The following is a 23,077-nucleotide window of genomic DNA, read 5'->3' as shown; positions in this document are numbered from 1 at the left end:
CAGGCACTGGTTTATGAGAAAAGGTTTCCCGAGGTTCATACTGAACCACTTTCTCTCTCAGTTGCAGACCTGACCTAGTTCAGTGAGTAAGGTACTAAATGAGATGAGCAGTTCTGGGAGAAAATAAGTGGGAAGAAAAAAGGCAAAATTTCACAAGGGTGTAAATTAGGTGGAATTTGTTGACGTTGTTGGAGTTTGTTGTGTGAAGGAAAAATTAAGTTTAACAAGAAATTGATGGACTATGTTTTTATTACACAGAAGATAAAAAAGGTATAACCCTTAGACCCTTACAGGATGTTCCTTCAAGTGCTAAACTGAACAGGAATTGTAGTGAGAACATAAAGGTGATTTGCATGGATTTCAGAAAGGATTTGCTAAGTAAGTCCCTTAGTTCCACGGACTTTTCTAAGTATTTACTTTTCTGTGATTTCAGGCATGTGAAAGGAAGGGTCCTTGTTGCTCTGGCAGATGGAACATTAGCCATATTCCACCGAGGAGAGGGTAAGAATCAACTCAATGAGAGAAAAACCAAGCTGGCAGAAAATGTGACGAAGGTTTAAATGCTATACTGAGTCAAGGAGGAAAGGTGCCGGCTTGCCCAAATACAAATACTTGCTTAAAATTAGTAGCTATTATACACATAAACCTTACCCTAAACACTATAGGTATATTTTTACACCATTTCATGGCATTTCCTGGACGAAAATATGTGAATATGTGCTTTGTAGCTTATGCAGAGTGAATACAACACTTCTAGGAAGTGTTTGTCTCAAAGCACATATGCTGTACAGTTGTTTGGGGCATGTCTGGTAAGTTTGACGCATTTGGGCTCCGTTGATGCTGCTATGCATTCACAGATCAACTGTACAGTGCGTGTACAGGAAGCTCCAAACAACTCAGATATATGGTACCCAAGCAGATCATCTGCGCAGTGCAAATGAAATAGGCCTGCACCTTCCCAGAGAAGCTGGAGTCTGTATTAGTGGTGGAGTCGATCTGTGTATATGCAGCAGACGTAGCTAGGATTTCAGGAAGTCTGGAAATCCCAGACAAATAGACAGAACCCTCACATTGCTCTTGTTGGTTTTTCACACCAAGATGTCTTGCTGTGAAAAAGAGATGTCTGAGTATTCTGTCCTGCCTTAATCTTTTAATTTCAATATAATTTTGAATTCTGTATTTCTTATCTACTTCACTAGTAAATATTTTCTTTCCTTATAACCTCAGCAGTTACAAGCTGTATTCGTACCCTGGAGCTTGTGGGAAGTTGCTAACTGTGACTAGTATTTGCACATTAAGAACTGATTTCTCAGTCATTCATTGACATCTCTAAGTATACTCAGAATAGCAGTTTTTGCAGCAGACTGGAATACAGAGATTTCTGGTTTTGTGAAATCTTTTTTTTGGATTCAGCTTTTGTCATTGAATTCAAGCCTAACCACTCACATGGACAGAAGATTCCCATCAGAAATATGATAAAGTTCATGACGTAGAAGCTACTTGTCTGCAGAGACACAGCATCTGTCTGGTAGTTAGAAAGTAAGAGCAAGAGAAGGGAGATATGATCCCTCATCCTGGTTCCATCACTTTGGGGAAATGATGTTGTTTGCCTGTATTATGAGGAAACCTCACAGTAAGGATTGCAAAGTTCATTTCCTTATAAGTTTCCACATAAGTGGAAACATTTCCTTATAAGTTTCTTCTTAGGCTATCTTTTTTCTTCCCCTGTTGATTTTGTCATACTTGTTAGGGAAACCTGTTCATTTCATTACAATAAAAAGATGTTTAAATTAGCCTGATTTGGAGAGCTTTCAGCCCACCAAACTAAGCTTTATTGTCATGTGTTAGGTAAGTAGAAGGCTTTGCCCCAGGTAGTTTTATGGATTCATGGGAAGTTCACAAATATAAACAAAATAAGCTTGAGTATTATATAACTCAGTATAAATGGGAAGATAAATGATTCTGTTGTATACTGACATCTCACGAAGGATCCAATGCATCTTTCTCCAACTCGTTTTTCGCCTTAGATGGTCAGTGGGATCTCAGCAATTACCACCTAATGGACCTCGGTCACACTCACCATTCCATCCGCTGCATGGCTGTTGTGTACGACAGAGTCTGGTGTGGCTACAAGAACAAAATCCATGTCATCCAACCTAAGACAATGCAGATTGAGGTAAGAGAACAACTGTGTGTGCATGCACGCACATACATAATGTTGTATTTACTTCTAGCTGTTTTCTTCAGCAACGTATGGAAATGCAGAACCTCTGCCTTGTCATCGCTGACTGTAGGACCAGCATGGTCAGTCTGGACCATCTCATGAGCCAATCTGCCAGAGGGGCACTTGTTCCTTCCTTCCTTTGCAGAGCTTAAATCCTTAGATCAGTCTGAACTGAGCACTTCCTGTACCATTACTAGTGAGGCTATAAGTCCGTGTCCTGTACAAATGTTCATCTGTGCTCTACATCTGTAGGCACTGTGGCACAACAGGAAGAGTACACTTAGCAAGCCCCAGTGATCCCACTTGCCTGAGGGAAAAGGAAGTTTAGAGCCTTTTTGTTGAAATATTTATTCAGTACCATGGTGTTGGTACAAAGCCGGGTAACAGTGCTTTGAGTAACTAATCAAAGGGAGAAGAAATGCTGAACGTGAAGTTCACATCAAAATGCCAAGGCAGTTGGCTGATCTCCAGACTTTATACTCGAGCTGTGTGTTTTCCTTTTCTACCAATTCACCTTGTAAGCTCTTGATTCCTAAATTTCCTTCTTTCTGAAGTGGTCTGCAAAGACCGTAATAGTTCTTTCTATGGAGCAGCTGTGCAACACATCACTTCAAGCAAGGGATTTCCTTCATACTATAGAGAACTTCTGAGGTCAGCCAGGAATTAATACATTTGCTCCAAGAAGTTTGAAACCTAAACAAGTGACCTCAGCTGAGCAAAATAAAGTATATGTCCAAATAATTGCAGACCCTTCATGAACTCATGTTGGTTCATGTGTTTGGCGTTTCAGAAATCCTTTGATGCTCACCCTCGACGGGAGAGCCAGGTGCGACAGCTGGCATGGATTGGAGATGGAGTATGGGTTTCTATCCGCCTGGACTCCACTCTGAGGCTTTACCATGCCCACAGCCATCAACATCTGCAGGATGTCGACATTGAGCCTTACGTCAGCAAGATGCTAGGTGAGGCAGTAGCGACTGTCAGTAAATGGTCTGTTGCTTACTGTGACCAGAGAGAAATCAGTATTCATTAGCAGGCATTACCCCAAGTCGTGTGCTTTTAACTGACTCTCCAATTCTCATGCATGCTTACTAGGCACTGGAAAGCTGGGCTTCTCATTTGTACGGATTACAGCTCTGCTCATTGCTGGCAACCGCCTCTGGGTAGGGACAGGGAACGGTGTCGTCATCTCCATCCCGTTGACGGAGAGTAAGTGACATTTATCAGAGATTTTTCTGTGATCCCCCCCAAATAACAGTGCTTTTGCTTGTTTTTTTATGCAGTATGGCGGATGGCTCTGGCAGGCTAATGCTTTCCAGACACTTTTGCTCTGAACCTGTGATATTTTGATCATAGCAGAATCTGGTGAGAAGAGCCCTCACTATGAGCAACCCCAAACTTGGTTTAACACTTCCTTAATTATGAGATTAAACATTGAGTTGAATGGATTCAACCTGCTTAAAACCAAATAGATAATTGTTACTGTCCCTTTCAGTTCAGTTGAAACTATTTCCTCCTCAGGGGACCAATGACACCTCTAAAGTTTTCTCTTGAGTGTGACTTTGGCAGGGCAAACAGATGTAAACTGATTCTACAGCTACTGGGAAACAGGAGAAATAAAGCTTTGGGAATAGTAGCAAGTCTCCGAAAGGAGACTGTGGGATGAGAAATCACCAGGAAGATTTCTAGGGGAATTTTGTGTTGGCATAGACATCTAAACGTTTCCATGGCAGTATTTTCCGGGCACTGAACTTAGGAAAGCTCCATTTAGTCAAATTAGGGCTCAATTTTTACCAGTCAGGTAGAAATCGGTATCGCGCTAAATCTAACCTGGTGAGGAGATCTAGCAGTGGTAGTTAACAGGCAAGTCTCTACAACAGGAAGGTTAATTGAAGCTCTCAGTAATCTTGTTCTGTACCTGCCGGTCAGTATCTAGTTTTCCTTTGCAGAAGGTTTGCTTCAGAGTTTAATGAAGGGAGTATGATTTGAGGCTATCTGACTGCAGTTGCTTTCACCAGAAAGCAGCCAAATTTCCATTTTTCCAGCACTGCTGACAGGAAGGCCGAGAAGCAAATGAGTGCTGTGTAAGGGGAGCAAGAGGATTGTTACAATCCTCGTGGAAGCGGGCGCTGAAATTGTCTCCTCTCCCGCGGGTGGAGCTGGATATCACCAGGGCTGACACCAGGAAGTCAGTGGCACAGTCCTCTCTGTGCATTGTAATCTCAGTATCTCACTTCTGAATCCCTGTTTTAAAGCCCAATCTTTCTTGAGGCTGTTGTCATAATTCTGAGTTATGCTTATTCCCTGCTGTAAACCAGTTGCATTATCCTTTGGGGCTTCTGTAAAAATGTGGTTCGGGATGCAGTAAGCTTTTACTAGGAATTTTAGCAATGGATCTTTGTGACCATGGACCCTCTCCTCTCTCAGATACTGCATCTGTCCTTGTAAGATAGGAGAAAGATGAGCAAGAGTAGTGTTGGTATAAATTGATCCTGAGCCTATAGCTCCTGTTATGGTTTTGCTAGGTTTATACATTTCTGTTGCTCCCTGAGTTTTCTCCCAGTAATCACCTTTTTCTTCTCTCCCATCCTGCCTGTCTCTTCCCCTGCCCCTCTGTGTTCCCACTCCTTGCCTGTGCCTAGCTGTAGTCCTCCACCGAGGCCAACTCCTTGGGCTCCGGGGTAAGTCCATTGCCTCCTTCCTTCAACTCTCACTCCTTTTACACCCATTGACCTTTGCAGTCACTTTCCCACCCTTCCATCCTGCCATTCAGTTCTCTCCATCCATTTTCCTTGTCACTCTCTCATTTTAAGTTGCAGTCATCTGAGAAAAGAGACCAGATGCAATAATGTAAATATCCTCCTTTCCCATGGCTAAAAACACTTGCATCCTTCTCATCAGCCTTCCTGTCTATTTTGTGTAACTGGAGTACTTTACCCTTCCTCAGTAGTTCCCTTATTCTGATAGGCCAGGTTTTGGATGGGGACTAGCTCTGTCTAAGCTGTAAAGTTTTCTTCAGTCAGCTGTTTCCAGGAAGTAGGAGTAGACTCATCACTGGGTCTTCCAAGGGTGCTTCTCCCATTAGTTTCCAGGCCAATGACAGTAGCTGCTGTGGCACCTCACAGCAGCAGATAATTAGCCAAGACTTTTAACAAGAGGAACTTCTTTGAGAAATATTGAGAATTGCTTCCTTTTGTGCCTATTAAGGCAGGGTCTGAGTTCACTGTTCAAATTTATGCTTAGGCTTACCCGAGCCTCTCCAGGGTCAGGTGTTTTTTCTCACTGGAAGACATTCCTGTAGCTGTCCAGGAGCATTGTCAGCATGTGTCTCCTTTTAAAGCATCTAATGCTGGTCACTATTAGAAGCAAGATACTGAGCTAGAAGACTGAACTGCAGGTATCAGCACTGTCTCAGTCAGATGAGAACATCCAAGTCTAGCTGCTCGCAGCAAGCCAAAGCACAAAGGTGCAGAAAGCTTTTGTTTTGAGGATCCTCCCTTTGCACACATTGACTCTCGTGCTTCCATCCAAATGTTTGTACGTTATCTCAGCATCCTGGCTTGAGCCTGCTAGGTAAGTCGTCTTTGTTTCTGAGGCGCTTAGTAACTGAAATCCATGTCAAAATACCGAATTACTATCAATTAAGCAAGCAATTTAGTTCTCTCTAGAAATAAACAAAAAGTGAAAGCCTTACAGTTTTAATAGTATTTCTCTTTTACTGATGTGGGTGCATGTGAAAGGAAAGCATCTCCTATTCTGAGCCTGAACACTTGTCTCTGTTCCCTGGTGAGTGGAAGCGTTCATGTTCTCAGTGCCTGGACCTGAAAGGTGCAGGCCCCTGAGTTCAAACTGAAATCCTTGGCAGTTGTGGATGGTGGACATCTTTCAAGAGGTGTTCATTGCTTGAGTAGCTCATCTTCTGGTATCAGGGCTAAATCAAGAACTAAGGAAGGACCACTGCTCCATCCACTGCTGTGACAGTAACTTGGTTACTTGGATTTGAGGCCTTCCCCAGCCACAGAGACGGCTTTCAGAAGCCTGCATGCCGATAGTTTGGCATTAGCAAAGGACTTGACTTGGAAACTGAGAACTTTACTGATCCAGAAAATAGCAGTAAGTCTCCAAGTGTATGGAGGACAAAAGCTCTTAATGTGTCATGGGGGCAGTGAACACCTTTGGTTACCCCGCTGAGTATGAAAGACCAAGGTTGATCCCTAGGACAGTAAGTAATTTCTGAAGGTTGGACAGAATTGCTGCCAGAAAAGGCCTTTACTGGGACAACCTAGAGACCTTGTGTTTGGTGTGCTCTAGGGTCATTGTTGCCCACCACCTCCAGGGATTTGTACCTCATTAGTAGCCAAAGACTAGATTTGATGATAAATGTAGTTTGTTGTCCTGAGTGGGTGTTCCCAACCCAACAGGAAGAGGGAGGGACTGTATAGCCTAGTGTCGTCTCCTGTATCACATCCCTTACACAAGACCTTTAGAGACCTGCACCTTTAAAGGTTTTCCTTCATGTCTCATGACTGTTCTCTTTGATCGAGTCCCTTCTGTAAATGGGACCAAAGCTGTCACTTACAATGTTCCTCCTCCCTGTCCTCAGCCAACAAAACCTCACCCACCTCCGGAGAGGGCAGCCGCTCTGGCGGAGTCATCCATGTGTATGGCGATGACAACAGTGACAAATCTGCCAGCAGTTTCATTCCCTATTGCTCCATGGCTCAGGCACAGCTCTGTTTCCATGGCCACCGTGATGCTGTCAAGTTCTTCGTCTCCGTGCCTGGTAAGGATGAGAACATCCCTTCCTTGTGCAGCGCCTTGTACCACAGTCTCTTCAGTGGCAGGAGCTGGAGCTGCTTGGCAGCAGGAGGCTGTCAGCATCATTTCTGTCTATCACCTGTAGATTACCGTGGCTCAGAGACTGGTAGTTTAGACTGTAATGTCTTCCAGATTTCACCAGTGGAAGGGACTGACCTGCTTCGCGGTGTTTGTGTAATTGTACGAAGTGCGTGAGGGTTGAGCAAAGGTACTGAGAGCACCTCCCTCCCGTTCCAGGCAATGTTCTAGCGACCCTGAACGGGAGCGTGTTGGATAGCCCCTCGGAGAACCCCAGCACAGCGGCCACCGAGACTGAGGGGCAGAAACTGAAGAACGTGTTGGTGCTGAGCGGAGGAGAAGGGTACATCGATTTCCGGATTGGTGAGTGCTTGTGGTGGGAGGCATCTGGGACAGGACAAGGTGCAGGGCCACGGCATTGGAGAGAGGCGACACTGCTGTGGGGAGAGAAATCTGAAAAGCGAGACCGCTTGCTTCTCTTGCCTCCTGCTGCTGGGCCAGATAGATAGCAGGCTTTTCCTTGCATAACATAAGGCTGCCAAACTCTGCCCCTGTCTGTGACTCTGCTGCCACACAGGCTGCAGTAATAGCTCTGAAAAGAATAAAACGCTCTACCAACAGCTCCAATCGCTGTTGTCCCGCTGTGGCTGCTTATGCCACTCTAGGGCTTTCTGTGTCGTAAACATTGGCTTCCCCAGACTCCTGGAGATAGTTTGTTCCATTTATACAGGCTTGTTTCAGAAAAACACCCTATAGTTATAAATGTCCTCCAGGCATCAAGGGAGGTTTCAGCTTGTGCTGTTTGTGATCAGACTGCAGAGATCATGTAGCAGGGATGTTAGCCTCTTGTGAAGGATTCCAAGGCAGTGTAACTTTAGGTTTTCTTTCCCGCCTTCTCTACTCTCTGTTTTCTCTCTTCAGGGGATGGAGAAGATGATGAGACAGAGGAAAATGCAGGAGATGCCACCCAGGTGAAGCCAGTACTTTCCAAGGCTGAAAGGAGCCACATCATCGTGTGGCAAGTGTCATATATCCCTGAGTGAGAATTTTTCCTTTCCTACCAATGTAAGTCTCCCTCCTCCCACCTGAATGCCAAGATGTACATACAGAACTCCTGCATTATACCTACTGCTGGAAACCGACCCCAGCCAACTGCAATGGCTCCTGCCTTGGACTGTGACCCCCCCTTCTAACCTCTGAACTTGCAGCTTTCATCTTGGGCCTGTGCGCTTTCTGCGTGGTTAGATTATTGTTCTTGCTCTGGAGCTGGCGTCTACAAGGAGAGAAATGGCAGCTCATTGATGAAGTGAAGCTTGGAGCCAGAACCATGCAAACCCTTTGCCCAGGGCCCAGGAGCTGGGAGCTGGATAGGTGGCGCAGGTTCTCCAGCAGGTTGCCTCACTTCCACCTGCATGAGAAGCAGTACGTCACCCCGGCATCCCCCACCAAAGCAGCAACAGTGAATCACAACTCTCCAGCACCCCAGAAGAAATCCTTTCTAGTTCACAAGTGGAATATCCACCTTACCCACTCTGCATAGGGTAAACCTAAGCACAGAATAATATCCCACGGACTGAGAGCAGCCAGGACCAAGCCCAAGCCTGGAACCTTCAACCAAAAGGAGTGTCAAGGTTTCGGAATTACTTCCGCTGTTTGGCTGGAGAGGGTAGCAGTGTCACGAACGGTTACTGTGAGGAACACGTTTTCTGTACATGCAAATGGAAAGTCTCCCTCCTCTACTGCTGCTGTTGTCTTAGCAGTAGTGTTCTGGGTGACTGTGTGCCCAGGGAGGGCTGTTCGGTTGGGTCAGATGGAAGACGGGTGTTTTGTGGTGGAGGCCACAGGGACTTTGGAATCTGCAGTAGCAAAAGGGTACTGGAACCTTGTTAGTTAGAAAACAGAAAAGTCAGCAATACTTTTAACTCCCCCTTACAAAAAAGCCCGGTAGGAAAAGACTCTTGAGTTCATTCTTTTTATGAGCCTGAAAAGATCCACGACAAAGCTAGCGCCGTTGGCTTTTAAAATACAGACGAGGGCAGAATACATTGATGTGCTGCAATTCTGTGTTAACACAGTGAAGTTACCTTGACTCTTCAGGATGTGTCCCCTTCTGGGAACTGCTGGTGTTCAGCAGGGCAGAGGTGGCTGTTTTCCTTCACCCCATAGCTGTGAGGTTAAGGAGGACCGTGTAGATGCTGTCAAGGTATAGAAAGGCTGTGTCTTGCCTGAGGTCGCACAACAAGGAACGAGGCCAGATCTCCTGACCTCTTTACCTAACATGACTGGCCTTGCTAGTGAATAGGTCAAAAAGCTGGAAATGCCTGGCTCCTGAAAAGAATGATGACCCAAGAGAAATGCTGACTGCCCTGCTTGTGTAAGCAGTGCTGTGGGATTGCAGGCGTGTGTCCTGCTTGCAGGAGAAGCAGCAAGAAGCGGGGCCAGCAAGAGCAGTTTTAGGCTACAGTGCTAGCTCCAGATAGCATACCTCCGGGTAGTGGTTTGTCCACCATGCACTTCACTTCCTTTCTGACAGTGGAAACAGTCCTGTCTCCAGAAGGGTGAGTCCTGCTTCCCTGGAGTGCTCCCTTCTGGCTGTGCAGGACTAGAGCGAGCAGCAGTTGTTAGCAGTGGATTTGGGGATACTGGTGGTCTTGTTTCTTCCCTGGCAAGGGTAGATATCCAGAGAACAGAGGCCTCGGCCACCAAATTTGTGGGGGGGAACGTTGCCTTGCGCTGCCTGTGAGCAGTGCTGGCTTACGTGTGCGCTCACACCTCTCTCTGTAGAGTGAGGCAGGAAACCAGCCGGATGGGCGTCCTCCAGCCACCAGCATGCCAGGCTCTGTGGCTGCCATTTGGCCGAGGTATTTTTTTTTGAGCAGCCCACTTGTATGCAGAGGGGACCTCCGGGGACGCTTCACTGGGCACCGCTGACTGTGCCAGGCTTGTTCTGCTGCCACCACTTTCCTGAAATGCTTGCTGCTAGCATGGGCTCTTTGGGTTGCGACACAGAGTGCATAAAGGTTAACAAAAAGGTAGACATTTAGACAGCCGATTCTACAAACATCTAACAGTTAGTTAGCGCCAAGTAAATTTCATAATTTGGACTAATTTAAGGAGAAAAAAAGTCCTAGTAGGCCCCATTCCTTAGCTCCACAGAACTTTCTATATGAAAATACAGACGTGCAACACTGTGTTACCTCGTCCTGTCTGTTCTGTATCTGGTTTTTTGCAGTCACAGTGACACTGCTCCGTCACCTGTTACCCACCAGTCCCTGGCAACTTAAGGAAATAGGTCTGAGGCCTCTACCAACAGGTTCCTTTCCAGTTGGATGCATGTTTTCCTCCAAGAGAAGCACATATTTAAAAGGGGGCAGCTACAGCTAAGTAAAACCAGCCTCTGCTGTCACACTCCTGTCAGCACTTGGTGGCTACTGGGCAGCAAGGTGAAGAGCTGACTGGCTTCAACACACTTCCCTGTCATATCTCCACTGTGATGTATGTAAAGTATCTTGTATGTTACAAAAGGATTTTAAAAAGTGTCTTAAGGCCTGTAAACTCCGCTGTTTGGTCAGAAGATGGCATTCTGTAAAGAGACTGCTGTATGAATACGTTCCCATGCTTCGTCCCCTATGCTATCAAACAAGGAACCATATCTGTTCTGTATGTAATAAATGTGTTAACATCAGCAAGTGCCAGTGTGTCGTGTTTCGGGCACTGGGCTTTCTGCTCAGTCTGTAGTGAAGCTTTGAAAAGGGTTGGAGTGGCAGACAGCTCAGATGTTCACTATTTAGCTACTGGCTCTCTACAGCTGTCCTGGGGGGGGGGTGGGTCCCCTTCAGATAAGACACCAGGGTTAACACATAAGCCTCAGCTTTCAGAGCTCAGGTTGCCAACGTGCCCATCTCACTACAGGGTGGTGCTTGACAAGGCTCATAGGAATCAATGACGTGCAGCAATCCTGCCTTCAGCGCGCTGAGTTCATCCGCTTGTCTGTTCCTCTTAGTCCCAGTAGCATTTAGGCAAGTTCATCTCTATTCTGTAGAAGTTAATTAACTCAAGGAATGTACCTAACAATAATAGGTAAGGGGCAACGGAACAGGAAAGTAGTGAAAATCACTGTGAATAAGGCTATAAATAGCAACATTGCCAATTGTCAGTATTTAAGATGAGTTGCAGCAAGCAGATTCCCTTGCCATTAGCTTCCTAAATGATTTTAATGTCTTGACAAGCCGCGGCTGCTTCCTCATTAGCTGCCTTGCCTGTGCATCGCTAGGGCACTCAAGGAAAATTGCAACTAGCAGCACATTGCAGTATCAATAAAAGACGTCATTCAGTGCAGCAGCTTTGAGAACAGAGCGCTCAGCTCACCTCCCTCTCAACGCGGCACTCCGCCGCACTCGGCCAGCGCTGGCCCAAACCAGCCGCGTCCCCTCCACCCTCCCGATCCCTGTGGAGAATAACCAGCGGAAGAGGCCAATGTTTATTAGTAAAAAAAAAAAAAAAAAGGGGGGGGGGGCAAATGGCTAAGCGTTACAGGACCAAACTGACTCGGTAATGTATTTGGAGCTGTAAACAAGCTTTTGGCCCTGAGGGCAGGCTGTCGGGTTGCAGAGACACTGCGTGCTTTAACCAGGCAGCTGAGAAAACCGTGCTCGCTAGAGGAGGCCCCTCTGTCCCTGCCCCGGGCAGTGCTTGTGCTTAGGCTCCAATCAGTGTTTCCCTGCTCAGCTCCACCATGCTGGAAACAGCGGTTGAATTTATTCTCTCTGGCCTCGCTCCGTGGTGGACTGCAGCGGGGCTGTCCCTGCCCCGCAGGGCTGGTGAGGCTGCCTGGGGCTGGGACCGGGCACAGCTCTAGAGACCGGTCAGTGGCCTGAAAAGCTGATGGGGCAGTCGGCAGTGATGGGACCCAGGGCTGAAGCACCCAAGGGTTATATTCCCACCAGCATATTCCCCCAGGGGGCCACTTCTGCCCTGCACAGGGGACACATGAAGCTGTTGGGGGGGGGGGCGGGGGCAGCTAAGCTGACCTGATGAGGTTTGGAAGCCAAGACCCTGGGACTTGGGTTTTTCCTTGCTCCTAAAGCAATGGGTGGCAGCTGCAGTTTGCATTGACATGGCTGTGCCAACGCAGGGCCTGCATGAGAAGCAAAAGCCACTGGAGCAAGCTGATGGGTCACAGCTCGGCTGAGGTGGGGCAACCACTGTCTCCCTGCATGGCTGTGCTGGGCCAGGGAAAACAAGAGAAAACTTACATGCTGTTAAAAGATCCAGGAGGGTAACACACAAATTTGAGTATCCAGTAAGAGCTCACACGTGTTTTGGGCTGTGGATCCAATACATTACAAACTGGGGCTGTGTGGCTTTACAGAAGCGTCTCCCAAAAGGGAACCTCCACGACCAAAGGTCTCTCAGGACCTCCCAGGGCTTGGTGGTAAGAGCCCACAGGTGTCAGGGCCCAGATGGCATCAACAGGCTGTGATTGTCCTAACCAGCCCCACCTACCCCTCCTTCCCATGGCCCAGGAGCCCCATATAAGTACAGGCCCCTGCCTAAGCTGTGTTGTAGGTGTGCTTGTCTCCAGCTGCTCCTCAGCAAACCCCTTGAATTTATGGTGTAGCCCTCGCTCTAGCTCCTGGGTGGCCCCTGGGCCTGGTTCATTGCTTACCTTGTCTAGGGCTCTCAGTGGACCCTGTTACCAGCACCTGGCTCTGCCTGCTGTGGTCCCACCCCATGGGACAGCACCCTGTTGGGGAGGGTGCTGCTGGCGCTGGAGTCACCCTTGGCTCCTGGCTCATCTGCCCTTCCGAAGCAGCCGGCCCTTGCTCCTCGGGTAGCCTCACCCGGTGCACGAGTCCATTCTGAAACCAAATCTACCAAATCATTTGCTTCCCCCCTTCCACTCTCGTGGTTTGCCAGACGGTGCTGTCTTAGTAGCTCCTCAATCACCATGAGTACAAGACCAATGGCTCTGGCTCAGCCCAGAGCCCAGCGGTGGAGGCCTATGGAAAAAACGAAACAGACCCAGACAAGCTGCTTCCCACATGCAGCAGTTGCAACCAGGGAGCTCAGGGCCCAAGTCTGTTTGTGCATCTACCAGCACTTGGTGTCTGATGATGACAGCCTCTTTCCTGGTGGCTTGGCCACATGTTCCACTGTGCTGTGAAGCCTGCCCTGCGCACTGGGAAGGGCCCAGGGCCCAGTTTTTGCTTTCCCCCAGTAAATCACCTTGGGCTGCTTGAGATTTTTTAGGATGCTGCAGCAAATGAAGCAGCAAGGCTGACAACTTCTTACAGCAGCCAAAAAACCAAATAGCTACCACTGCAGGGAGCTGACCTGCAGGGTTACAAACCCAGAATAGCTCCTGTGACCCCTTTACCTACACACAAAACAGAAACCTCAAACAGCTCCTGACACTCCTGCAGAATCCACAGCCACCATGAGAGACACTGCGATAGCGTGGTGCCTGATCATCAGCGAGACGTACCTCCCTTGGGCTGCTCTTGCCACGCACAGACCCAGCGCTCAGCTGTGTCCTCCAGCAAGTCGGTGCCTCTGTGCTGAACACAATACAGTGCTCCTTCAGAAGGTCCTCTCAGGCTTGAGCACTAAGCTTATATGTTCAAGACAACCTGAAAAACGGAATGTTACAGGCAGCTAAACTCTAGTTATAGATGCTCACTTCCATGATCAAAATGGCTTTACCTTGTTGAAACTTGATACAAAGAGGGGAGCAATCGCCAAGTGCTCCAGGCATAACTTGTGTGCTCACGTTGGGCAGGCTGGAAGTCCCAGGAGCATGGAGGCAGTGCATGACAAGCATGCTCCCGGCAAAGGGAGGCACACTTCCACAAGCAGCGGACAACATGGGTGTCAACATCCCACTGGCCTGCAAGCAGTAGGCTCCCAAGTCACTGCAGCAATGTGCGCGATCAGAAAGGGAGGCAGTTAACATCCCATGGATTCACCAGCTGCCAGCAGAAACCAGCACCAAGAGGCAGCTGAGCTCCTTCTTACAGGGCTTGGTTTATACTGGGCCACACGTGCACGAGAGGACACAGCAGCAGCCCCAGAGAGCCTCCTTTTAGCTTCGCTAGCAGGAATACAGCCCCAGGCTCTCCTTCCTGGCCTGACACCCACTTCCAGCATGCCACAGCACCTCTGACAGTGAAATAACTGGGGCCAGGCTGGACTAGAGCAGGATCAGTGCACAGGGTGCCACAGCCAGTCCCCCTCACCCCAGCTCTAACTTCAGGAACCTCACACACACAAACAGCACAAGAGGAGAAAGGGGTTTTATTGGCACTGTTGCTTTACATTCATTTTTTCACTCCACAGAAAGCATGCCCTTAGCAGAGCTGTATCAGCTAAGCCCCTCAGTGACTTAGCTGTGAAGCCCAAATGTGCCTTTGCCTCCAGGTCTCCCATCTGTAACCCTGTGCTATTTGTACCTCTATGATTTAATAGAAGCACATCATGTTCTCCGTCAGGATGTTTGGGGTTCCCCTGCAAAGCCACTGCATGGTACAGTAACATAGGGAAAACCCCATCCAGAACTGCTTCCATTAAAGCAACTGGGTGTAGCAGTATCAAAAATATATTCTCAGTTCAGTGTAGCTAAGGTGAAAAGCCCGTCTCAAGCACAGGGTCACATCAGTGAGTGCTAAGGCAGTGCATTCTTTCCTCGTTCCTTCATTTTTTTGGCAGATAGGAAAAATCCTATTTTGTTCATTGGTGATTTTACATTTCCTGTGTCTCTGTTATCATGTATACAGAACTCAAGCCTTTCTTTTACAATCAAATGTCTCTGTTTTCCAGCTATGCAATTTGCTTACTCTGGCTAAGGTCCAGGGAGACGCCTTGCAGAAATCTCCCCCAGTGGCATGGTGTAATAAAAACAAGTATCAAAGTGACTAACCCAAGGGCAACTCTAGGGGCTGCACTAAGGAGTTACATTCTTGTAACTTTCACCACAACATATTCCACTAAAACAGTAGTAGTTTGCTATCGGCTTCAAATAATAATCCTACCTACCTCACATCACTAGAATCAGTTTCTCTCCTCTCCTGACGGCCATCTCTGGGAACGAAGCTTACTAACTAAAGTCAAGTTGTGTTCCTTCCATTTTGTTCACTGCCATCATATGTAACCCAGACGAATCTGCACTGGTTAGGAGGGATCTGATAAGATAACAGCTCTGCACTCGAACCTCAACCAACCATCATGATGATCAAGCTAATTTCTTAGAAGTATGCTACAGATGTAAGAACTCATTCTGCTAGGTTTGCACACAGCTCTGTGAAATAAGGTGATATCCTTATATTCGCTTTCTGCGATTTAATTAGGACCTAAATTAACAGGCAAGTGTCCTAAACAAAAAAAAAAAAAAAGAGGTATGTGGGTTTTTTTTTTTTTTGACTCTAAAGGGAACTGTGCTCCAAAGAATTGTAGCTGAATGAGCTACACTGAGCTCTGCGTTCCGAGACTATATAGAGAACCAAGAAGGTCCCTCTGGTGAGGGACTGAAGTTATGAAAAAAATCTGCATGTTTCTGCATCTTTCCTTTTGGATGAGGTCACTGTACGGTCCTGGGGAGAAAATGAAGTGAAAAAACCTGGATGCACCATACCACAGTGGGCAGACGTACCTTCTGTAAGAAGGTGACGTGCTTCTAACACACAGCAAGAGTGTGTGGGAAGCTCAAGTCACACAATAAGTCTTTATACTGGTGTCCCTGTAGCTTTTTTCTTCGCGACCTTAAGGCGAGAGGCCATGACCTTCTCTAGATCAATCATCGGCTCCTCTGTGATTGGTTTTCCCTCTTTCTGCCACTGAGCAAGAATCATGGCTCGGAGCAGAGGTGGGTATGGAAGGTACCGAATGGTCTCTTCTGGCACTGGGGTGAATTTCTTGAAGGCTTCCTCCTCGTGCTTGGGCACCATTCGCCAGTCATGGTACATGACTTTGTCAATCTCTCTCACTTCTTCTTCGGTTTTGCCTGAGAAAGAGATGAACACCGGCAGAAAACACTATCAACAAACTCACTCCAGGAAATGCAGCAAGTGTAGGCTCTCCAGTCTAGCTGTTGCTATAACTGGCAAAAGCAAAGGAGGTTTTGAAAGGATCACACAGTTTTTTCACTGCTATACTGCAAGATCCCACTTCTGCCCATGGAAATTAAAACAGAAACAAACTGAAAGGACTACAAGCAAGTTGTTCCAATTCTATGGTTGCCTTCCTCTTTTTAAATTAAAAGCCAGTTAATCTCACACTGATTTAGTTTCCATGGTTGAAGAAGAATAATTTCTCCCTACAGTAATGAAAGTTCTCTGGGAAGTTTAATGCTTTATATGTATATACACATGTACCGATATACAAACTTTCAAAAAAAAGACTTTGAAAGCTTTGAATGAAAAGTGTTTCAGAAAGTCTAATAAAAACGTTCATACCCCTAATATTAAGCAGCTATGAAAGAGGCAGATTCCCCCACGTCATCTAATCCTCTGTCGGTGGGTGCAGCGTCCTTCCCCCAGCCAGTCTACACTGGCGCTCAGGGTGTCCTTGGGAGTGTATGCTGGGAGCGCCAGACCCCACCGCCAGAAACCAGGACTTCTCTTCTCATTAAGAGAGTCAAACCCCCCGAACTCCCCAAAGGGGAGGGTCGTGGTTCTCCTGCAGCTCTCCATACCCCCCACTTTATTCTCTCGCCACCCTTAGCAATGTTTTTTCCTAAGCTTTTTTTTTTTTCCCCCGTGAAAGCAAGCAAGCTGGTTTTTACCTCTGAAGGTCAGATACCCCCAAGCTCTCCCATGATCCATGTTCTGCAAAGAAAACCAGACTGGGTTGGGGGCAAAGCCGGCGCTCCTCACAGCGGGAAGCGGCTCGGCTGGGGCCGCGCCTGCTCTGCCGGGACCCGCCGCCCGCGGCCGCCCCTTACCTCGGCCGTGTGGTCCACCCTGACCTTGGTGATGAGCCAGTAGCAGGGCTCGTCGTGCTGCCACAGCCAGGACTTGCGGGTGACCAGGCGGCCCACGCCGAAGAGCGGCAGGCGGCAGAGCAGCGCGAAGAGCCGCTTCTCGTTGCGCACGTCCTCCCAGGCCAGCACCGGCAGCCGCTTCTGCGTCAGCGGCCGCCGCATGGTCTCGTAATCCAGGGCGAAGCGCTGCGAGTCCCGCGGCCGGTTCTTCAGCGCCCGGTACTCGCGGATCTTCTTCGCCATGGCGGCGATGGGCCGGTGCAGCTTCTTGCGGGCCATGGCGCCTGCCGCTCCGCCTGGCAGCCGCCCGCCCCGCCGACGGCTCTCGGCCGCGCCGCTCCGCCTCGCGCCGCCTCAGCGCCCCGCCGCTTCCGGGGCCGCCCGCCCGGAAAGGCGGAGGCCCGGCGGCTCCCGCGCCGCGGCCGACGGAGCCGGGGGGCCTTCGGCGGCCGGGGCGCCGAGCCGGCTGCGAGGCCCGGGGCGGGGGGAGAGGGGCGCCGGGGGGGGCCTCGCCGCTGCCCCGCTGGGGGCGGGGGGGGGGGGGGCGCCGGGCAGCCCCTCGCAGCTCCACAGGTAGCGGAGGCCCAGGCTCGTTTTTCAAGTTGGTCGCTTGATGTGGGCAGCTGAGTTTTCACCTGGGCAGCACCCTGGGCCTCCTGGCTCCCTGAATCGCTCTCGGCGGCAGTCCTGGACCCTCCGGAGCGGGGCTCGGCTCCTCCACGCAGGGCACGCTTTCTCTGCGCCCCCTTTCAAATCCCCAGTTCTTACCCTCTTTCCAGCTGCTGTCATATTCGTCATGAGCCACCTCACTACCTGCCCTGCCTACAACATTAAGTTTTGTTCTGAACCCGGCTTATTTCATGTATTACCCGCCAACGCTTCGGTTGCTGTTCAGAACAGCGCCGGCAGGAACAAACGTGAGGTCCGGATGGATTACTGACCCGGGAGCGCCACGCGCTCCATTCAGAAGCGCAAAGGTAAAAACCTTTCAAAGGTCCTGCAAGACCTCTCACAGGTCATTGTGGGCATGAGTCAAGGCCCGAAACGCCAGGGCCTTCAAAGACACTTTTTAGCAGTGCCGTTACATTTTAATACATTAGACAGTCTCGATCAGCATGTCATGGCTGTCAAGATAGATTTTAATTGCTGAAAACGAGATTCATCAATTTCAAGCCCTTCTTTAAACCGTGAAGAAAGAAACTTTCAAAAACATGGAGTAATCACTCAAGTAGATTCATCATAGCTGATGCAGGGAGAGTAAGACAAAGGTTAAGATTTGCCCAAGGTCAGAGTCAGAAACTGAACCAAGCCTCGAATTCAGGTCTTTTAACTCCATCCACCAGAACCAGACAAACTTCCCTGGCAAGAACGGCTCTGACAGCAGTGCCATGATGCAACACATGAGTGTATGGTCAAGAATCAGTGACTGCATTACAAATTTCAGTAGGAAACTGCACAGGTCTGGCTAAAGCTGCCCCTGGATTATGGCCACAGACTGGTAAATTAAACCCATCGTGTCAAGAGCTTTTTTTCTAAATGCCATATCTTGTACAGAAAGAAACTGCTCCATTCTGCTAATGCCTTAGAGGCCTCTATTAAAGACGTTCGGGCATAGAAACTAGCTTCTGTCCGCTGTCAACCACAATCAGTGTTTGGGAGAAAAAGAGGTTGGTGGGGGGTTAGATGACAAAACAAATCAAGTCACACACCCAAGTTTTAAGAGGCTGTTACTTCTCTTAAAACATGGAGTTTTCTCTTAATATAGTGCAACTCGAAAAGGAGAGAGGGGTAATATGGAGGACAGATCTGATTAAGTAAGCTGATAACACTGGTTTAGAATGAGATACTTCCTTCAGTCTGCCCCGCTGTGGGAGACACAGCAGAGAAGGTAAAGCAGCTACTACAGGGCACAGAGCAGGTAACTCATGCATGGCTGTGAAGCACAGGGACACTGAGGAAGTCCCAAACTCTAGCCTTTCAAGCACCTGTTTGCAGGTTTCTGTGGGGGCACGGAGAAGAAGAGGACCTATAGACAGTTGAAAAATTGTGAAATGAGCTTAGTTAGGAGAACAGAAAGGAAGGATAACAGCAAAAGACGTCAAGTCATCAGGAAAAGCTAAGGCAATACTTTAAAACAGGCAGCTAGAGACAGCATCTCCTGACTCCTTCAGCAGCAGAGAGTGCAAAACATGTTCTGAAATCCATCACCTCCCAGTTCTGCTAGTCAGCCACACGGGTCACTGCAGATACAAGCACAGTTGACAAATGACTTCCAGTATCCACAGACACTGAAGAGAAGAGTCCGGGCATCATGGCAGTAAGTTGTCTCTGGTAGCAATAGTTTTCTTTGGTACAACAGGAAGTTTCCAGGGCAGTCACAGGCATTTTGTGGAGTAGAGGATAGCAGAACCAGCTTTCTAGCGCTCCCTCATCTCGTCAGTGGCTCACCTCTGGCAAGAAAAGCCAAACACGCCCCCCCCCCCCCACCCACCCAAGAGCGCTGGCAGACCAGAAGCAACCCACTGACAGGGGCAACCACTTACCCCAAAGTGCTCAGCACAAAGTTCTCCTGCTTGATCGTTCCTTCCGGGCCACTCACCGGCAGCGCAAACCTGTGAGAAGCCTCCTGCCCGACAGAGAGGACATAGTAAGTGCTGGAGTTTCCAGACCCGGAACAAAGACCACACAGGATCAGAAGAAAAAAGGCTAGTGAGCAGTCTAAGACAGCACAGTCATCTCTGCAAGTCTCCGGAGATCTGCCCAGCAAAAGGAGAGCAGGACAAAGACCTCCCCTCCTTCTCATCTGGGGCAAGCTTAGCACAGTAGGAGGCTCCGTTTGCTTCCTCACAAACGTGTAGGGAAGCAGCAGGAAATTCACTGTTGCAGCTCAGGCCCCTACAACCAGACAACGATGTTAGTGCCCACACGCGAGCCGGAGGGATCGCTCAACTTTCCTGCACAGCAGGAAATTCCCTTTACACAGCCCAGTCCGTACGTGGCCTTCAGGCTGCCGGTGCCCTGCCCCGCTCGCAGTGCAACAACTGGCCTGGAACTACAGCGCAAAAGCAATCGGTCTTGTATACACGCGCTAACTCCCAAAGGAAAACCGGCCCTCCTGGCTGGTTACACTGGCGGGCGACTGTCCTCCTAACCGCGTTTCATCTCGCACACTGTAACAGTTGTTTCAAAACATGCCCGTCCGATACCGCATGTAGAGGAACGAGGCGGACGGGGGGGAGAGGGGCGAGGGGCGGCTGCGCCGAGGGCACCCGGCCAGGCCGAGGGCTGCGGCCGGGCGGCCGGCGGGCGGGGAGGCCCCGCCCCCCCCGCGGCCGGCGACTCCAGGGCGGAACCGCTCCGCGCTCCCGCATCACGTGCAGGGGCCGAAGCCGGGCCGCATCCCCACGCCGCGCGCCCCGCACCCAATCAGCGCCGCAGCCGCAGTCACACCTGGGGGGAGCGGCCCGCTGACAGCCCGCCCGGCCCACGTGACGAGGACTGCCCTATCCCGGCCGGCTCGCCCCGCCCCGCCTCGCTGGCCTCGGCGGAGGGTGCCGTCCTGTCCCGGCAGGCTTTGCGCGGTGCGGCTGGTGGCTGTGTCGGTAAGATGGCGGCCGTGAGTCTGAGGCTCGGAGACTTGGTGTGGTGAGTGGCGGAGCAGGCCGGGCGGCGGCGGGGCCGGGCAGGGCAGGGCGCGGGGAGCGGGCGGCGGCGGCGGGGCACGGAGGGGCAGGCACCTCTCGCAGCGCGCGGGGCAGTGCGGCTGAGGCTCCGCCCGTGGCGGCGGAGCGCAGCCGGGCGGAGGGGGCGGTGGCGGTGGCGACGGGGCTGTGCCCGGCCCGGCCCGGCGGAGCGCGGCGCAGCGGGAGCTGAGGCAGTCCGGGGGCAGCGCTGTCACCCCTCAGCCGCGGGGCGCCCGCTGTCCCCGCCTCGGGGCGGGCTCCGAGGTGCAGCTGCGGGGAAAGAGGGGCTGGGCTGAGCAGGGCGGGCGGCGGCCCGGGGAGGGGGATCTCGCCGCCGCCGTGCCCCGGGGGCGAGCAGGGCGGCCCGGGGTGGGCGGCGGCGGGAGGGGAGCGGGGGGTCCCCGGGCTGGGCTGGAGCGGGCCGCGGGAGAAAGGCTCGGCTCTTGGGCGGATCGGCACCGAAGGCTGACGGGGGAGGGGAGGAAGACGGAAGAGGGTGCGGGGAGCGGGACAGAGGAGTGATCGCTCGGGGCTTGGCTGGAAATACGGTCCTCTCCCAAGGGAGGCGAAAAGGGAAGCAAGCAAATAGGTGGTTAGTGAGAGCACTGGTGATGTTCTTTGGGAATGCTTTAATGAAGCAACACAACAATGTGGGAAAGTGACTTTTTTACAGGTTAGGATGTTCCCGTTGAAGCTCACAGAAACCGCCACTTCCCCATGTCTCTCCAGTTTTACCCTCAAGTAATCAGAAAGCTGTGAATTTCCCCCCCCCCCCCCCCCCCCCCAATTTCCAGATCAGGAGAACTGAGGGGATTCTGACGAGGCCTGTAGACACTGATTCTTGAGTGCACAGGCTCTACTGTACTTGATAGGCTAGGGTATCCTGCTGGGATTTGCAACAAATAGCTAATCCCCAACACGCAAGTGTATGCATTTATATTTATATCCCAGATAAAAAGAAGTACGTGCTCCAGGCTGTGACAACTGCAGTTTCTCATCCGAAAAATTGACAGTGATGTGAAGTTGTCTAATTTATATAGAAAAGTAAGTAAAGGTTGGTTCCTTTTAGCAAAATTTGTTTCAATTGAGCATTTGGGGAGTGCACGGCTCTCAGTGTTGGAATGCAGATTATCCTGCTTTAGTTTTGCACGTGACAACCTAGACAGGTACTATCCCTAGACCCATCTTAGAAGAACTATAACAGTAAGACAGCAACAGATGAAAGGCTCTGAAAGTCCTGTTCAGTACAAGAATAGAAGTGTCGGGTATAAGCTATGGTCATGGTTAAAGCTCTTGGCAGTGTTCCTGCCTATCACCACTGAATCTACTGTGTACAGTTGTAATCTCGGGAGTGGCTGAAATGCTGCTTGCTGAGAATTTTTAGTTCAGTAGCTGACAGGCTCCAGAGATTCTCTGCCAGTCTCTTGTAAGGCAATAACTGATAGGCTTTTGTGAGAGTACTGCAGCCTCTGTAAATGACAAGGATAAGATAATGATAAAGCCACCATGCTTTGGGCTGAAACTAATTGTTTTTTTCCTCTCCTGTAAAGGAAAAGTTTTGTGTAGTTTTTTTTTATAATGGAAACATCTGCAAGTGTAGGAAATAAATGTTTCTATCTTTCTTATGGTGATTTTCTGTCTTTAGTACATCTCATTGTGGTGGTGAGCATCTGAAGAAAGTAACAATAAAACTAATGATAATTCAGTGGGTTCTGCCCTAAATGCTTTCCTGTAAGAACTTCTAAGAATCTCATCTGCCTGAGCTGGACATCAGTGGCTGCTCTGCTTACTAGACTGTTCTGAAGGATCTAAGTTACCGACTTAAACTTTGGTTTGATTGCCTGCATCAGTACTTTAGCTCAGTTCCTTGTGAGGGAATATTCAATCTTACAAGAGCAGTAAGAGCTATAGCACTAAGTCTTCCAGGCAGTAGCTATGCTGCTGATGTTTCTTTGGCTTAAATTCTGATAATCCAGTGAGTTTATACAGATTACATAGAGGCTTAGTTTAGGTGCAGGTATTCAGCAGTAATACTGGTGTGTGTCAAGTGCTTGTCTTGTCTTTCACGGTAGGTTTTGACTGTAAATTGTGCTCTCTTAATATGGAAAATGTTGTAATGGTAAAAGGTAGACATGGGGTAGTTGTTTTTTCCCGGGTTCTAGCGCCTAATCTTTTCATTCTTTCATAGGGGGAAGCTGGGTCGGTATCCTCCATGGCCAGGAAAGGTGAGTGTTCCCCAATTTCCCCCCCCCCAGAAAGTTTCACCAAATGAATTTCAGTTGAAAATGAATATGGGTAGTTTTTTTAATACAAAACCCACAGATTAAACTATGAACCAAGCAATTCATGAAGGGCTTT

The 23,077-nt window shown here is 49.5% G+C and overlaps 3 protein-coding genes across 64 annotated transcripts in view; 2 read left to right on the top strand and 1 right to left on the bottom strand.

The window, feature by feature from the left end:
• MAPK8IP3 (mitogen-activated protein kinase 8 interacting protein 3) overlaps nucleotides 1–10,745 on the top strand; it is an 83,545-nt gene extending 72,800 nt beyond the window's left edge. For 35 of the 50 annotated variants that reach the window (XM_068907963.1, XM_068907986.1, XM_068907984.1 and 32 more), the window contains 8 exons: nucleotides 434–501; nucleotides 2,028–2,176; nucleotides 3,015–3,186; nucleotides 3,320–3,433; nucleotides 4,867–4,905; nucleotides 6,828–7,007; nucleotides 7,280–7,423; nucleotides 7,982–10,745. In XM_068907963.1, coding sequence (XP_068764064.1) covers nucleotides 434–501; nucleotides 2,028–2,176; nucleotides 3,015–3,186; nucleotides 3,320–3,433; nucleotides 4,867–4,905; nucleotides 6,828–7,007; nucleotides 7,280–7,423; nucleotides 7,982–8,103 — 988 coding nt within the window. In that variant the 3' untranslated portion in view covers nucleotides 8,104–10,745. The remainder of the gene's footprint in view (nucleotides 1–433; nucleotides 502–2,027; nucleotides 2,177–3,014; nucleotides 3,187–3,319; nucleotides 3,434–4,866; nucleotides 4,906–6,827; nucleotides 7,008–7,279; nucleotides 7,424–7,981) is intronic. The other 15 variants (XM_068907971.1, XM_068908000.1, XM_068907995.1 and 12 more) reach the window with 1 other exon arrangement.
• A 3,593-nt stretch (nucleotides 10,746–14,338) lies between these two features.
• Nucleotides 14,339–17,415, bottom strand: MRPS34 (mitochondrial ribosomal protein S34). The gene is made up of 3 exons (XM_068908003.1): nucleotides 16,998–17,415; nucleotides 16,839–16,881; nucleotides 14,339–16,058 (listed from the first exon to the last, which is right to left on the bottom strand). The coding sequence occupies exons 1-3, from the start codon at nucleotides 17,313–17,315 to the stop codon at nucleotides 15,781–15,783; spliced, it is 639 nt and encodes a 212-aa protein (XP_068764104.1). The 5' UTR covers nucleotides 17,316–17,415; the 3' UTR covers nucleotides 14,339–15,780.
• A 3,136-nt stretch (nucleotides 17,416–20,551) lies between these two features.
• GLYR1 (glyoxylate reductase 1 homolog) overlaps nucleotides 20,552–23,077 on the top strand; it is a 28,537-nt gene continuing 26,011 nt past the window's right edge. For 8 of the 13 annotated variants that reach the window (XM_068908658.1, XM_068908657.1, XM_068908650.1 and 5 more), the window contains exons 1-2: nucleotides 20,555–20,681; nucleotides 22,908–22,944. In XM_068908658.1, the coding sequence (XP_068764759.1) occupies nucleotides 20,644–20,681; nucleotides 22,908–22,944 (75 nt within the window). In that variant the 5' untranslated portion in view covers nucleotides 20,555–20,643. Of the gene's footprint in view, nucleotides 20,682–21,670; nucleotides 21,764–22,907; nucleotides 22,945–23,077 lie in introns of all 13 variants that reach the window. The other 5 variants (XM_068908654.1, XM_068908652.1, XM_068908655.1 and 2 more) reach the window with 2 other exon arrangements.

The sequence above is a fragment of the Struthio camelus genome, chromosome 15 (assembly GCF_040807025.1).
Source record: "Struthio camelus isolate bStrCam1 chromosome 15, bStrCam1.hap1, whole genome shotgun sequence".
Lineage (NCBI taxonomy): Eukaryota > Metazoa > Chordata > Aves > Struthioniformes > Struthionidae > Struthio > Struthio camelus.
This window is presented reverse-complemented; position numbering and strand designations above follow the sequence as displayed.